The sequence below is a fragment of the Zingiber officinale genome, chromosome 4B (genome assembly GCF_018446385.1).
Source record: "Zingiber officinale cultivar Zhangliang chromosome 4B, Zo_v1.1, whole genome shotgun sequence".
In the NCBI taxonomy this organism is placed as follows: domain Eukaryota; kingdom Viridiplantae; phylum Streptophyta; class Magnoliopsida; order Zingiberales; family Zingiberaceae; genus Zingiber; species Zingiber officinale.
Genome location: NC_055993.1, coordinates 126,719,759 through 126,736,466, shown reverse-complemented (window position 1 = coordinate 126,736,466; position 16,708 = coordinate 126,719,759). Strand labels below are relative to the sequence as shown.

Below are 16,708 nucleotides of genomic sequence, written 5' to 3'. Positions count from 1 at the left end.
TTATTTTATTAAAGTAGTTTCATTTATTGTATTTGAAGAATAATTATTTTTTATAAATGCTAGTTAGTAGAAATATTTGAAAGTGACTTATATGACGAGTTCAAGATCATGAAACAACAGCATGTATTTTGTTTATATTGCAAATATTTTCATTGAAAAGGTGTTATTGTTAGGGTATTCTATTGATATTTTGAAAGTAATAAAAGCCGAAATGTAAACTATGAACAATGACGGTCAAGTTAAAAATTATATAAATTATGGGAGCAAAACGAAATTTTCTCCCAATAAAAACATATTGATAGATTCTTGCAACAAGTTGCGCATGTGGAGCCGATGCACACGCCATCCCTTCCGCTTTTGCCTCGCACTGTTCTTCGCCTAATCCTCTCCCGTAATCCGGACCTGAAGATCGGTTTTTATCGATGATCGATCGCCGCCAGTCAACGAGCAGTCCACTTTGATGCACGGAATCGATTCGGCGGCGGAGGAGGTCAGGGGTAGTGTATGGGCGGCGCAACGCAAAAATCCAATCTTTAGGGGTTGTCCGCCCCTTCAGCTCGAATCTGATCTCCCGGCAGATGGGTTGCTTCCCGTGCTTCGGATCGAGGCGTCGAGAGGCGCTCAACCCGAGGAGGCAGAAGGATGATGCGCACGAGGAGCACCCCATGGTTCCTTCTCACATCGTTCGAGCGCCTCCTGGTTTGTCTCTGTGTCCTTTTTACTCTTTGTTTCCCCTTTTCACTTATTTCCCCAATGTTGGTCTTTGATGGGGAACAAATAGGCGTTTATGCGGAGAACTACTTGGCCTCCGTTGATCTTTTGATGTGTTGTTATGCTGGGTCGTTTGACGAGATTTCAACTTGATTAATGTGGTTACTCAGGGAAACAATTTATGAACTCGATTTTTTTTTTTTGCTTTCGGATCCTATGCTTAATCTAGCGTATGCGTCTTGATGCGTTTTTTCTATTGCTATTATTTATCTTGTGATGTAATAGCTGTTTGATCGATACTGTTTCACATGACATCAATCTTATTCTCTTATGTTTGCTCGTTCATTTATAGTAGCCGATAGTGTAAACCCTAGAAGCAAGTCAGGATCCAAGAAGGATGCGCAGTTTGAAAAGGAACTGTCTGGCGTTACCATTTCAGCACACACATTTACCTTCCGGGAACTTGCAGCAGCAACTAGAAACTTCAAAGACGAATGCTTTCTTGGAGAAGGAGGGTTTGGCAGTGTGTACAAAGGGGAACTTGAAAGCACTGGTCAGGTCAGTTTTTCATGAGTACTTTGTGAAATTTGCAATACAATTTCTTCATTAATTTGGACAAGAAACTGATATTGTCCAAGAAAGTTGGATAAGATTATAGATCCGTCTCAGATATTTGCTTGAATGCCCACATTCTTTTTTGTGCTTATTAAGAGTTGACATTTGTTTTGGGTTTACTATATTTAAGCCTTAGGTATCTAATTTTGTTTCAGATTGTGGCTGTGAAGCAGTTAGATAGAAATGGACTTCAGGGAAATAGAGAATTTCTTGTGGAGGTGTTGATGCTCAGCCTATTGCATCACCAAAATCTTGTAAATCTTATAGGTTACTGCGCTGATGGAGATCAAAGACTTCTTGTTTATGAATTTATGCCATTAGGATCATTGGAAGATCATTTACACGGTATTATTTCTCTCTCATTTTCCAACGTTTCTGTCTTCAAAATTCTAATTTCCATTTACTGTCATTTTCTTATACTGAATTGTGCACATCGTATATAATATATTACTCACTGATCCTTGAAAGAGCTTTATTGTTTCAGTCTCAATTCAAAACATTTGAGACTATGGACTTGATAATTTCGTGGAAGGTGTGGACTTAATATGTTTGTAGAGCTTTGTCATTTTACTTTTGGTGATTTGAGCAAACAAACTTTTTGCTGTCACAGTTATGGCCAATCATTAGATATTCCTTCTGGATTGCTTAGTTGCAATATGTGTCAGGTTGATTCTTAGTTTATAATAATTCTCACAATTTTTGCAAAAGAGTTAAGTGGGCTTTACGTATGGTTTGAATATTTTTCTTTTGAAGATTTTAGTAAACAAAGGGTTCACTTGCCATGATTACAACCAATCTTAAGATATTCCATCTGGATTACTTAGTTGCAGTATGTGTCAGGTTGATTCTCAGATAGTTGTTTATAATATTTCTCACAATCTTTTGCATAAGAGTTAGTGGGATTTACATATGTTATATTATTGCATGAGAGTTTTTCCCCCCTTCTATTCTATAAAGCTCAATAACTCAAAAGTTCCATGTGGCAAGACCCAAGCGGCTGTTATCTATGGCTTGTCTAGTTGCATGCATTGACCATCCTCGTGACTCTTTGGTCTGCTCTTTTTTAAATTTTAACCTTGAGCACTCCATTCCTGATACCAAATAGATCTTATGTAGTATAACCATCATGCCAATTTCCAGCATTACAAAGTAATTTGGCCTACATCTTCTGGTGATTACCTCCTGGATATCAAATCAAGATGCCCGAGCTCCAATTTCATTTTAAGGAATAAACCTCAGTGACACTGCAATACTATTTATCAGCATTGTTTCTATATGAAAATTTAAGTCGACTATAATGTGGCGCTTTGTTTATTACTTGCTACTTGTTATTTGACCCTTTTAATGTTGGTGATGCCTTTATTCTCTTTCATGAATGCCATATAGCATTTCCCCACCCTTTTGATTGTTGTCCTTGCACAGCCAAATTGACTAACATATTATGATGCATCTATTCGAGCAAAAGGTCTTGCTTAATTAGAACGAAACTGGAAATAGTCTTTTAGTTGAATAACTTCATTAACCTCACAATCCTTTGGATTAATTAGAGCTTGAATGATTTCAGATCTCCCACCTGACAAGGAACCACTGGAGTGGAATACAAGGATGAAAATAGCTTCAGGCGCAGCCAAAGGGTTGGAGTATCTACATGATAAAGCTAACCCGCCAGTCATTTACAGGGATTTCAAATCTTCCAATATTTTATTGGGTGAGGGTTTTCACCCAAAGCTGTCAGACTTTGGTCTTGCAAAGCTTGGTCCAACTGGCGATAAATCTCACGTGTCAACAAGAGTGATGGGCACCTATGGCTACTGTGCCCCTGAATATGCTATGACAGGGCAGCTGACAGTTAAATCTGATGTTTATAGTTTTGGAGTCGTACTTCTTGAGTTGATAACTGGGCGAAAGGCAATTGATAACACAAAATCACATGGTGAACAAAATCTTGTTGCATGGGTATGCTTCGTGATGTTTGCATAGTCATTAAGTTGAATGTTTCATGCTAGTACTTCGATTTTTGATACCATAGAGATTAGTTGCACTTACCTCGCATGTTTATCAAATCTAATTCTATGTGAGGCATGGTTGTAAACCCTATTTCTGCTAGTGTTTAGGTATGCAATACTGGGGACAAAATCAGAATGAAACATTAATGTAGCTAATTTTCCCTTGTCTTGGGACAAACATCATTTTATTCTCTACTAATTGCATTCTTCATTTATCTGCTTTGTACCCAGTTTTGAGACTGATGCTCCAAGACCAATACTTTGATAGACACTTAATGTTCCTGTTGACCATGTACAATGATTAGAAGCAATTATGTCGAACACTGTGATCCACGCATATGCATTTTGATATTGGATGATCTCTGTTTCAAAAGTTCATCTTTCTATTTCTTGGATCAACTCTAGTCTGATGAAATATTGATTAAACAGTGTGAATACATTCATCTTCTTTTGCCAACTGGCGGAATATTTCTTGGATTGGGGGAAAATAGTTACGAAAATGCTTAATTTTGAGTGCATATCTTGATGCTCGATAGTTGTAATGCCTAAACTTGCAGTTTAAATTTGCCATTGCTTAAAAAAATTCACCAGTTATCCTGTGTTTCCAGGCAAGGCCCATGTTCAATGATCGAAGAAAACTCCAGAGGCTAGCTGACCCCAAACTGCAAGGCCGGTTTCCTATGCGTGGGCTCTACCAAGCACTCGCTGTTGCCTCAATGTGCATCCAAGAACAAGCTGCCAGCCGTCCTCTTATCGCCGATGTGGTCACTGCATTGTCCTACTTGGCAAAGCAAGCTTACGATCCCAATTCTTCACCTGCCTCCAGCAATAAATCTGGAGGTGACAATGATGAAACAAAAATCCGCGTAGGTGGCACAATCTTCACAAAGAATGAGGACGGTGGAGGTTCTGGCCGAAAATGGGACACTGAAGGATCAGAGAAAGAGGACTCACCGAGAGAAATAGTTGGGCTCTTGAAGAAGGATTTCGATCGAGAACGAGCCGTGGCAGAGGCAAAAATGTGGGGAGAGAACTGGCGGGAGAAAATACGGGCAAATGCACGCAATACTACAAATACAAATAGCTGAAGAGTTAACACTTATCTTTCCCTTTTACAGGGAAATCAAAACAAAAATTGTAGTCTGTTTACGAAAATTATGGGGAGTTTTACAGCAAGTATTCATCGACAAGTTAGCATATTTTACTTCAGTCGACCAAGGATATGATGAGACTGAGGGCCACATTAGACTCCTATGCCATGAAATTTTGAATCGAAAGCATAATGTATCTGACTTTGATAATTCCTTTGAAAGCTTCTATCCATTCTGATTTCAGTAACAGACCGGTTACCTCGCAGCATGTGTTTAAGAACTTGGTGTTCGGTACAATAAAGTTTGATTAACCAACAATATGGTTTTTATAACAAATTTATACACTCCAAGAAGAAGAAGACCATTTTGAAAGTTCTCCATCAGAATTGAGGATTTAGAAGATCAGCTAGACCACCACCAATCTGAGGATATGGATCTAATGTTCTCTCACTTTATCCCACAAAATGTGACAGATCTTTGATCAGATCAAAGGGATTGTCCACATGACCTTGAGCATGACACTGATAATGTTCCTGGCACACTGATGCTTTTCTTGATTGCAGAGCTACCAATTCTACTATTGATGAAGCAAAGGCATTCATGCTGTCTATTTGCAGCAAACAAGAAACCCTCCTAAACCAAATAGCTTTAAGCACTGTCTACATGCAGAAAATACTCAGTTAAACTCCATTACTGAGTTATTAGTCTAGGTAGCTCTTTCGAATTTCACCAAGAGAAATTCTATAGAATACTTAACTCGATTTCGAGTAACCTGGTTAAGAAAAACCTAATACTATGAGATATCAAGACTAATCTAGAATACCATGGTTATGAAGTAATTAGAAACTGCAAGCAGCTGGAAGCTTTTAAATTAAAATTTTCAACTGAAGTAACAAGAATTGCCTCCCAAGGCAATATGACTTTAGAAGGATAGCTATAAGATATCAGACAAAAATCAACTTATCAATAGAATCCATAATTTTAAATGATATTCTAAATTTGATATGAAAATTAAGATTTTAACAGGTACATCGAAACCAAATAAGTTCATATGTGACACCATCATGCTGCAAGATGGACCTAATTACCCAGGGTATCATATAATTTTCAAGCTTTCTTTCTTTGGTGTCTTTAGTGTGATTTATGCATAATTTGTAAAGTAATTTTATAAATAAATAAAGGCATATATTATAACTAGATAAAGATGTTCAAGTTATTTTTTTAAAAATAATAGTTTCTATAATTAAATAAATACACATTCAAGTATATTATTTTGAGATGTTATTATCCATAATACTCGTCTAATCGAATAGGTATTATTCTTAGAACATAATACTCTTTTTAATTTGTTTTGACATGATCCACCAAAGTGCATTCTTTTAAATTTTTAACTGGAGTGAGGAGGTCATTGAAAATAGTGACAAATGAGGGGGGTTTTGTGAGTAGAGTTCCTGATATTGATTTTACCTTTTGCTCCTTAGATATTCTACTATTACTATTGCCGTCACATCATATCGCGTTTGGTGCACAGGCAAAGGTGTCTCCTTTCTCTCCCTGCCAGGCTAACCACCGGCTTGTCGCCTTTTTTCCACATCGGCTGCGCTCCTCCCTCTCTCGTCCGATCGCTCTTGCTTCTTTCGATTCCGAGGTACTTTGCCGCTTCTCGCTTTAGCCCTTGATTCGCCGTGTTTTCGTAGCCGATTTCGTTCTCGATTGTTTGATGCCGATTTCCGACATCAAGAGTTGCGACGACCGTGGTGTTTGTCGATCCAATTCGTGGCCTCTTTTATTGGTTGCTGAAGCGATTTGAAATTGTGCAGATGTGTAGGTCGGATCTCGTGGTCTGAAATAAGTTTCCTTTTTTTCTTTATTGATAGGAAAATGTTGGGGATCGCGAGACGGAAGGTCGGACTGGGACTGTTCCGTGCTCCTGTACGATTTCTTATATGCGCGTCAATTTTGGTTGTGATTCATCATGTGTGTTGATTGCAGATGCTAACATTCGTCACCATCTTTATTTTGTATATGTAGATTCTACAGGAGGGGTTGAATAGGGTATTGCCTGCAGGATCAGTTTTGCCCAAGAAGTATTCGACAAGTGCAAAAGAGGTGATTTTCAGTTGTTTTTCAAATTTGTGCATCAGTACGTATATCGTCAGGTGATATACTTCAGAGTTTACATGAAAGTACGGGATATGGGGTCTCTAGTCGAAACAATTACTGAATTTTGATGGGTTCATTACGATTTACGTTTGTCATGGCAGTGATATTTTTTTTCTCTGTAAGCAATAGGCAATTGCATTAACTGGATGGTTAACATCCTATACACTCTCAATATTTATGTTCCTGTTAAGCTCGGTGACATATTCCTATTGTGCATCATTGCCTTTTGACTTTTTAAGCATATCCGCCATGCCTAATTTTGTGTTCATCTTCCTTGTAGATTACAGTGCGTGAAGCACTTAACTCTGCGCTTGATGAGGAGATGTCAGCAGATCCCAAAGTTTTCTTGATGGGTGAAGAGGTAAAACAGTAATTAACTTAAAAGTGACCTCTTTTAATTCTGGTCTCCATTGTTTTCTCTAATGAAACTTTTACTTCTTAGGTTGGAGAATACCAAGGTGCCTATAAGGTTAGATATGATTGCATTCAGATTATTCCCAACTTCTACATCGTTTACTCATGCAATAACTGACACATTTTTATTTGTACAGATATCAAAGGGTCTTCTAGAAAAGTATGGTCCTGAAAGAGTTCTCGATACTCCCATCACTGAGGTACACATAATAACCTTTCTTCTCCTTTATTTAATCTAGTTATTCTGGACTCTACTACTCTGCAGCCTGCATTTAAGTCATTAATATGTCTACACTTGTAGGCTGGATTTGCGGGGATTGGTGTTGGTGCAGCTTATTATGGTCTCCGGCCTATTGTGGAGTTTATGACATTTAACTTCTCTATGCAGGTTAGAGTTTCTACAATGATAAACTGAAATTAGATTAATGTTCTAAAGAAAAATAATATAGTTTTTTTTTTTGGACAAGAATAAGCTCAGTAGTCATAGGTGCTATGTCGGATGAATAAATGGAAATAAACTAGTTTTTGTGGATGTCTATGATCGATGTGGGAACACAAATATTCCTGGCTGTGGCTACATCTATATAATGTATTACTATTATGAAATGAATGAGATAGAAAACAATTTGAAATTATGTTTAAGTGCCTGTTATCTTTTTAATGCGATAGGTTCAGCAGTATATCGCCACCATAGTTTATGGAGCAGTGAAATTTTTGAAATTGAATGTTTATCTGATATACCTACAACAACTATTTACCATTTGAGTGGCAAGAAATACTGATATGTTTGATCTTGGCACACACACGAAAGCTTTCTTCATCAATGTAGGTGTATCTAATGCAAGTGTTGGGTAGTTTGAGGCCTATTATGGTCAGATAGTAGAACTTACTTTGACCTGTTATACAATGACTTTGTGGACTTTGATATGCATTATAAGCTCAACTTCTGATTGTTATTATTTTAAATGTATGCCTTGTGGGTTTTTCCTACCGAACAAGTGACCTAATGAAGTTTCTTGATGCATTCTTTGTCAATCAACTCTGAACAGAATGTCACCTTTTTATATAGTACTGAACATGATACTGGTAGCAAAAGCATTCTGATCGTCAACTAGTACAATGTTTTTGTTTATGGCGGACATTAAATGAAGCTTAATGGACAGAAAAAGAAAATCAAGAATAGTTTTCCCCCCATTGAGTTGTATTCTTAGAATGATTTTGTTGCTTATCTGATCACTAAAAAAGCAGTTCTCTTTCTCTTTGCAGCATTTTTTGTTGCCTCCTTGTAAAGAATTATGACTATTTATTAGAGGGTATGCCAATAAGTTATAAAGGTAGTAATTATAAATTTATAGATTGATTGAGCTAACCTGCTTCACTTTAGGTTAATCAATGCCTAAAGTAGTCTCTTGGGTGTTAGTAGCATGAATGTCTTGCTCAAGGTACATAGGACAAAGGTACCACTCCACTTAAGCTATCCAATTTGACTTCTCAAATTACTTCTTTTAGTTTTTAGGCTATGGTACCATGTCTCTACACGGACGATATGATACTAACAATTTAATGAGTTGAGGATCCACTAAGGTTGAAAGATTCCCTCCATAATAAGTCAGGAAAAATAGAGAGAAAAAATTAGAATAGAGTTGATGAGTATTGTCTAATTCATGATAGTAGACACAGACTGATTTTTGTTCATTTTAAATTCAAAATTCAAAACCCAACAAGGAGGTTCATATTGGTTTGGTCATATTGACCATCATCATAAAAAATTTGCTGATGGTATTGCATTGTTACTCTGTGAATATGCATGAGTTGTTAACTGGATGCATAGATGTTTAGTATCATGCTTTCGAGGTAGTTTTTCTGAATATTTATATTGTGTAATTTAGGATGCGTCTCATTTGCATGCCATTTCCTTTGGACTTGCTTCGGTGCTAGCAGTAGAATACTTTAGAAATTTAACATTGTAGACTGCATCCTGTATACTTCAATTTTTTATTTTTTTATTTTTTTATTTTTTTGTTTTATGTTTAAGTGCTGTTGCATTTAGCAAACAAACATGCATGGAAAGATAATCCAGACAGATATGGAACTTATTCTATTTTCTTACAGATATATGGAACTTATATTCTGTGCAGGCAATTGATCATATCATTAATTCTGCTGCAAAATCGAACTACATGTCAGCTGGTCAGATATCTGTCCCTATTGTATTTAGAGGACCAAATGGTGCTGCAGCTGGAGTTGGTGCACAACATTCACAGGTATTATGGAACCAGTTTTTCATATGATCTCACTTTCTTGTTTCATTGTGTTGCACATGGACATAGATTATTAGTTTCTTGCAATTTAAATGTTTATATTCCCATATTCCACTATAATCAACATGATTGACACGCATAAGCTATATCTCGGACAATTGGACTGATGTTCATGAGGCAAGGAAAAACAAGTAGAAACCATACAATGACCTATAAAAGTGTTTGTTTTGTTTTTTTTTATCATCTAAAATTACTAATATTTGATGGATTTTCCCTTTCAAATTGCTTATAGGAACTTGAGCTCACAAAGCTTATTGTTATTTGTTAAGATGATAAATACTATGTTCTGAGATTTCAGTTCCTTGTTCCTTTTTATTTTATCCTTTTGCTGGTTCCATACTCTGGTAGGAAAACTTACGTGAAGGTTTGGAATTAATTGTTTCCATTTTAAAAGTGTATCGAGTAATATGGTGTTTGTGTAATGCTATTTAAAGCTAGTCACAAAAAATTCTGCATTGCATTATTGTGTAATTTGCTATAAAGATTTCTTTCATTCATGTTTTTAACATATTGATTGTAAGAATTCAAGAAGATTAATTGTTTTCCTTACAGAGAAAATGTTCCAATTTTCCTAACTCCACCATTTGTTATTCCTCGCCATTAGAGTATTAGAATAGATTATCTGACATTGGTTATTAGTATAGTAGATGTCATGTTGGAGGCATGAATGTATAGATACTAGATGCAATTAAGTGCACTTTTCCTTTCAACTATTAAATAAAAAACTATTTGTACAAATTTATTTGTTGCTTCATTCTTATTTTGTTGTTTGTTCCTTTCATCTCTGTCCTTCAGGTGTGTAGTACTTTTGCATGTTTTTTGCTACCATCCATTTTGTACTTCTACTAGATTTTGGTGTACCGGTGTGTTTGCACCTCTCTCACAGATTGTTAAATAAACTTGTGTGTGCTTTGCCCACTGTAAAAGTTGAGCTTCTATAAATAAAAAGATTTCCTAGTCAATCCACATTTCTTATATAATGGTGGTTATATAGGTTTATTTTTATTACGATTACTTTTTTTTCACATTCTATGCATTACAATAGAGTTTATTTATGGTTTTGATTACCAACATTAGCTAACAATATAAAATGGGGGATTTCTGCGAAGATCTTATTATTTTGCCATTTTTACAGTGTTTTGGAGCATGGTATGCTCATGTTCCTGGCTTGAAAGTTTTAACTCCATATTCATCTGAAGATGCTCGAGGTTTGCTAAAGGCTGCTATTAGGGATCCTGATCCAGTTGTTTTTCTGGAAAATGAACTTTTGTATGTATAAAAACCAGACTTCCAAGTTCCAACCTTCTAAAGGTTTGCAATATTAATTGTAAAGACTTGGATTTTCAGATACGGAGAGTCTTTCCCTGTTTCAGCTGAAGCACTTGATTCTAGTTTCTGTCTTCCCATAGGGAAGGCTAAGGTACACATTTTATGATAAAATCAATATGCTCGTGTAAAATCCTCTCATTAATCTACCTCATCCCTTATTCTCTCTTTTTCAAATTTCTTTGTCTCCATTGACAGATTGAACGAGAAGGAAAGGATGTAACAATCACAGCATTCTCAAAGATGGTTGGATATGCTCTGCAGGTATGTAAAAATTAGCTCTAATCAGTATCAATCTTGCTTCTTAATTTTACATGTTCGTAGTCTTCTGTAGATATTGGTTTTGTTGGAGTTACCAAGAGAATGTGAGAAAATTGACTTTAAATAACATTATATGTTATATATGGATTATGTTAATTGATTTTCTCATGTATCATTTAGATTGTAACAACCAAGTCTTATCCCACTAGGTGGGGTCAATTATATGGATCTTTCTACGCAATTAGACTCTATCCCCTACTCTATCATCATCTATATTTAAATAAATGTTATCATGATTTATTGTTGTTAATAGTCTTCTTTGGTCTTCCCAGCCACAATATTATATTTAGGAAAAAAAGAACACGTATCAAATTTTTTAATAGTTTTTTCTTAGAAAATATGAAATGACATACTACAAAGAAACAAAATCTCCTAGTACAGTAATTTCTTACTGATGTACCCATGAAATGATCTGCTACCCTATCCTAGAGTTATGGAAGCGTTAATGTCCATGACAGACATAAGGGCTTGATGGTTTTATCTGTTTCAAGGGCTAATGGCTCAAAGTTGAGTAGATAGAATCTTGTTATAGGGCACAAAGTTATTTTTTTTTGACATGGCCAATAGCACTAATATTTGTGTATTTTTAACTTCGATTTAGATAAACTATTACTTCAGATATCAGCAAAGCAACTGTACTGGCAGAAAACTGACACGAGAACTGTTTTTCATTTATTATTTTGAGTTTTTTTTTCCATTTATAATATTGAGCTGTATTGGTTGGGACACTGGTTGTACTTGCAACTCCAAGATTAGACCAGCTTCACTATCGATACCATTCTTATTTTCCTATGTCAACAAGTACCTAATTGGTTTATTCTATTAACTCTTGTCGACCAATTTGAAGTATTTTTTATATCTAGGTTTTGATATTGGTGAATATTCCCATTGTTCATAAAAATCAACTGTTAATTTGTTTTTTTTTTTCATATGCTACTACTATTCACAAACATGGAGGAAACCCTTTTTTGCTAATCATATATTTATCCTTGTGGTTAATGATCAGGCTGCTGATGTACTTTCCACGGAAGGAATAAGTGCCGAGGTAAAGTTTTTGCTACCAGAGATATGTAACATAACACTATTCCTGTACCTGCTTATTTATTAGTCTAAATTGCTATTTTGCAGGTTATAAATCTGCGTTCAATTAGGCCACTAGACAGAGCCACCATCAATGCCTCTGTCAGGAAAACTAACAGACTCATTACCGTTGAAGAAGGTTTCCCTCAACATGGTGTAGGAGCTGAAATATGGTTTGCACTCTTATCTTTATCTGCTTATTCGCTGAATGCACTTTGCAAGCAAACATCTAACTGCACACTTATTGAACAGCATGTCAGTGGTGGAAGAAAGCTTCGAGTATCTTGATGCACCAGTTGAAAGGATTGCTGGAGCCGATGTCCCGATGCCTTACGCTGCCAATCTTGAGAGAATGGCTGTTCCTCAGGTAATTATCCCTTTGCATCTCCTAGCAAAGAATTAAAAAATGTTTGAACCACTAGCATAAGATTACAGTTTGGAACAGAGTGAACTTGTCGTGCCTGAGATGCTTATGAATTGTTTCTTGCAGGTAGATGACATTGTCCGTGCTGCGAAGCGGGCATGCTATCGAGCAGTGCCTCTTGCTGCTGCAGCTTAGTCAGACACTTCATACCAACATTGTCTTTGCGGTTATTGGAGAGATTTCCGTGAAGACTGATCTTAGCCTGAAATTCGTGTTGCAGGCTTATTCTTTTGCATTTATCTATGTGACGGCAGATGCTGCTGGTCATAAATCTTCGAAAACTCATCCATGTAGATTGTTGAGAGTCTTCAATAATGTATAATGCCAGAATCCTCAAAAAGTGTTTATTAATCTGGCTCACAAGTTTCCTTGAGAAAGTATTCCTTTTAGTCTGGATCTTTGTATTGACTAATGATACTGAATTAAAGAGTTTGTGTTTAGGTTTCCTTGAATGGACGACATTTAAAAATTTCCCTCGTTTTTTTTTTTAAAAAATATTTGGAAAACATTGCAACGTTTGCCCTTTTATGCCATTTTTATTACAAAGTGATTCTCATTCTTTTGAGGATCTTTTGTCATTTTGTTTTTGATTTTGACAAGTATCTCTACCCCGTGTTTGATGAAACTATTTCACATTGGAGCATGTATACAAAGGTTTAATTACTTATAATATCGTTAATCGCATGGAATTCTTTTCGTTCTTTATCTTCTCATTTTGTCTCGATCCATTCCAGCTAACTTGCTTCAAATCTCACTTGGTCTGCTCTTTTCGATCCATTCATCGTCTGCTTTTTTGTTTTACTCACTCTTGTCAGATGATCTATTTTATCTTAATTTTGGTTTAAGAATGACTACTAACAAACATTAAGGAGAATCATTTCATTATAAATTGTCCATCCATCCAAATATCAAAATACATTCCAAGATGGAATAAATCATATTTACATTTTATTCTATTCCACCTTGAATCAGTCCCTACAGAGATGTCCAGATTAGAGATTAACAGATTTATTATAACAGAATAAAGATTCATTTTTAATGGACGCATGGTTTTGGAGAAAAACTCCTCTCATCTTTTAGTTACTTGGCAGTCTTCACATAATTTGGAGATGGACTCTAAGGGATATTTAGGATGAATCGTAATTAGGGGTGTAATCGAGCCGAGCCGAGCCGAACTCTTGGATGTTTAAGTTTGACTCGTTTATAATCGAGCCGAGCTCGAGCTTTATTTAACGAATATATTCATGTCTCACGAGCTTGTTCGAGCTTTTATCAAGCCTAAACGAGCTTAATAAATATAAATTATAAATTTAAATATTCATTAAAAATTAAATTATATATTTTTAAAAAATTATAATATTCTTATTAAAATTTATAATTTTTATTCTAATAAATAAATTTAATATATTTGTTTATATTTTTCATAAGTAGAGTGTAAAATCTATAAATTCAATATCAAAACTATTATTTTTTTATTTAAAAATTAGTTTATGAACTTAACGAACATGTTCACGAGCTAACGAGCCGAATATTGTGAAGCTTGAGCTTGGTTTGTTTGTCTTAACGAGCCTCATTAAACGAGCTCAAACGAGCTTTTATCGAATCGAGCTTTGAATAGCTCACGAGCGGCTTGGCTCATTTACACCTCTAATCGTAATCACCTTGATTACAATTGTTGAAATGAATCATCCTTCCATTCCATTCTATTTCACCCTAAGACTGGCAAACAAATTCATAGACCAAAAATACCACAGCAGCAATATCGACTTATATACACAACCAAATTACAGCAATATAAATAAGGTGTTTATTCAAGTTCTCTAAGAATCTCAACTTGTCCAAATTGGTAAAACATCAGCACCAGAATTTAGCAAGAGCCTACAGTCCCATGTCTGGGGAGAACGTGTCAATAGATTTCATCTGAACCACAATAGAAAAGGATTTTTTTTAAATGATAATTGGCATATAGTTTGGGAACTCATTCGACAACAACAAGAAACAATTTCCAGTGTGGAAATTTGGTATAAAACCTTGAAGAGCCTCCAAAGATTTGAAAGGATCGATGCTGAAGCCAAAAGTAAGCCTTTTCTTTCTTTTCAAATGACTGAAACAGCAAAGGGAAAACTTCTACTCAGCTACATGTTAAACACAATCTGTTTACATCATGAAGAAAAATCTTTAGCTCCAAGGTTTCGTACACCGACCTAGATGTCATAAACACTGAATCTTGGAATATAATATCGGACCAAATAACAGATGCACTTTATGATCTTTTTACTTCAGGAGTTGTGCGCTAAAAGTAACTGAAGGCGACTAAAGTTTAGTATCCTGTAAGCAGGCTAAAGAGATTATTCCAACATGTCATACCTTGTGGCCAGAGGTTTCTGGTATCACTTATCAGTCAGCTCCAATATTAAAACCTTATTGGCACTAATTGAATCTGATTGCGATATGGATATTGGCTTCCAAACAGTCAGCAAACAGTGTAGCTACTTGAATTTGAATAATCATAGCCACACTTGATTTTTTCAATGTAGCAATAAACTAAAAGCATGCTCATTCAACTCATGTTTTTGCAAAGCAGTCATTGTAGTAGGCATGCATTATAAAAGTTGAGTACGAGGAAAATTAGCAGGATATTATTATTGTTTTTGTCATCATGAACATCATCAAGTTGTGTTTGTCCCAAACGATTTAGGGTCAGCTTAGTAATCATGGACATGTTAATTAGATTTCAAACTATTTTCTCTCATTTCCATGTTCACCTAATTGGCCTTCAATATAGTATCTAAGAGATATTAATTTATGCTAACATTATTTTAGGTGTGTTATTGAATGGAAGAATCTCCTAACATTAAGGTGCTGTTGCATGACAAATTCACTACATCATAATCTCACATGGGCATATATGCAACAAACTTAAGTTTCAATGACTATTACTTTATTGCATGATACAACAACAAACGTGCTTCAAAAAGCCTATGGTTAGCCAAGTTCAAGAAGTGGTATAGTCACTCAGGCTAAAAACCTTCCAGTCCAGATCCTCTGGACCGCAACCCTTGATCCGCTCCTGGACCAGAGGTTACTGATAGGTGGGATCTCATGGACCCTACTTGTATAACAGGTAGGATCCATGAATTTCCACCTATGAATGAAGTGGTCCATCCTCTGGACCGCGCTTTGCGGTCCAGAGGATCCGGCCTCAAAACTTTCAGCCACAAAGTCACACTAATGCAAAGTTGCAAACTCTGATGGGCAAAAAACCATCTCAGTGGTGTGGTCAAATGGGAATGGTTGACAACTTTATTGATAAAAGAATAATTAGATTGATCGATCAGGAAAGAATGAGAATTTTTCTTTTTGTTCTAATTGACCTGGAATCTCATATAAGGGAAGGATAGGGAAATATAGGAGCAAGAGTCCTCATGTCCTTCCATTGTGTGTATTCTTAATTTCACCTACTTGAGGGAATTGATACTGCACCTCTTCCATGTCCATCCTGATTCTTTCATGGGGTGTCAATAAAAAATACATTATGATAGAACAGATTATAAGAATACTAAACTTGTAATTCATAATAGCTGATCTCTCAGTTTAAGTTGTGACATCAAGTGTGCATACTTATGCATCTTGGATAGTTCAGAATATTTGTACTCATTTGAAATCGACAAATGAAGAAGATAGGATCATCATTCTCAAACTTACAGATTTGAGTAAAGGTCCAACTATAGAACCATCATGTTCGAACTAATAGAATTAAGTAATGATCCAACTATCCATATTTTTTCCTTGTGCAGCAAATAAAAATTTCCTGATCTAACAGATTTCATAGAACAAATTTCTACTCCAAACATAGACGAATGCTAAAATCATGATTTTGAGAAATTGACGGATGTGATTTCATGTGCATTGACAAAAAATACCAATGCATTGCAAACATATATCAAAGGTAAAGTTGTTACCAATCAAACTTTCCACCAGATGTCAGTACCAAACCTAAAGCAAACAACTCATAGAAAAGGGAAACAAGAACCCATTAGAAGAGATGCAATACCCTTATCAACAACATGGAGGTAGTAATCACATGGATTGAGGTAATTGAAAAGGTGTAATGCTTGTGTTTCTCTTGGTTCAATGACTTACTGTGTTCCATCATTAGCGCTCAACAATATTTCAAGGATGCCTTTGTGAGAACACTACATAATCAAGTGTTTCAAAGAGTCGTATTGGAAGGCA

General features: G+C 35.7%; 2 protein-coding genes across 3 annotated transcripts; both read left to right on the top strand.

Annotated features, from left to right (window-relative positions):
- The first annotated feature begins 310 nt into the window (after positions 1-310).
- LOC121976557 (serine/threonine-protein kinase PBS1-like) lies at positions 311-4,672 on the top strand. 2 transcript variants are annotated; one of them, XM_042528752.1, is made up of 5 exons: positions 311-699; positions 1,067-1,269; positions 1,482-1,671; positions 2,891-3,282; positions 3,941-4,672. In XM_042528752.1, exons 1-5 carry the CDS (start codon positions 579-581, stop codon positions 4,418-4,420), a joined length of 1,386 nt encoding a protein of 461 aa, XP_042384686.1. In that variant the 5' UTR covers positions 311-578; the 3' UTR covers positions 4,421-4,672. The 2 variants fall into 2 exon arrangements, with proteins under 2 accessions (XP_042384686.1, XP_042384685.1); XM_042528751.1 differs by having other exon boundaries at positions 1,064-1,269.
- A 1,254-nt stretch (positions 4,673-5,926) lies between these two features.
- LOC121976558 (pyruvate dehydrogenase E1 component subunit beta-1, mitochondrial-like) lies at positions 5,927-12,924 on the top strand. The gene is made up of 15 exons (XM_042528753.1): positions 5,927-6,071; positions 6,301-6,355; positions 6,455-6,532; positions 6,867-6,947; positions 7,029-7,055; positions 7,138-7,200; positions 7,302-7,388; positions 9,139-9,264; positions 10,457-10,590; positions 10,669-10,741; positions 10,846-10,911; positions 11,975-12,013; positions 12,097-12,221; positions 12,301-12,415; positions 12,539-12,924. Exons 2-15 carry the CDS (start codon positions 6,305-6,307, stop codon positions 12,605-12,607), a joined length of 1,134 nt encoding a protein of 377 aa, XP_042384687.1. The 5' UTR covers positions 5,927-6,071; positions 6,301-6,304; the 3' UTR covers positions 12,608-12,924.
- The last annotated feature ends 3,784 nt before the right edge of the window (positions 12,925-16,708 follow it).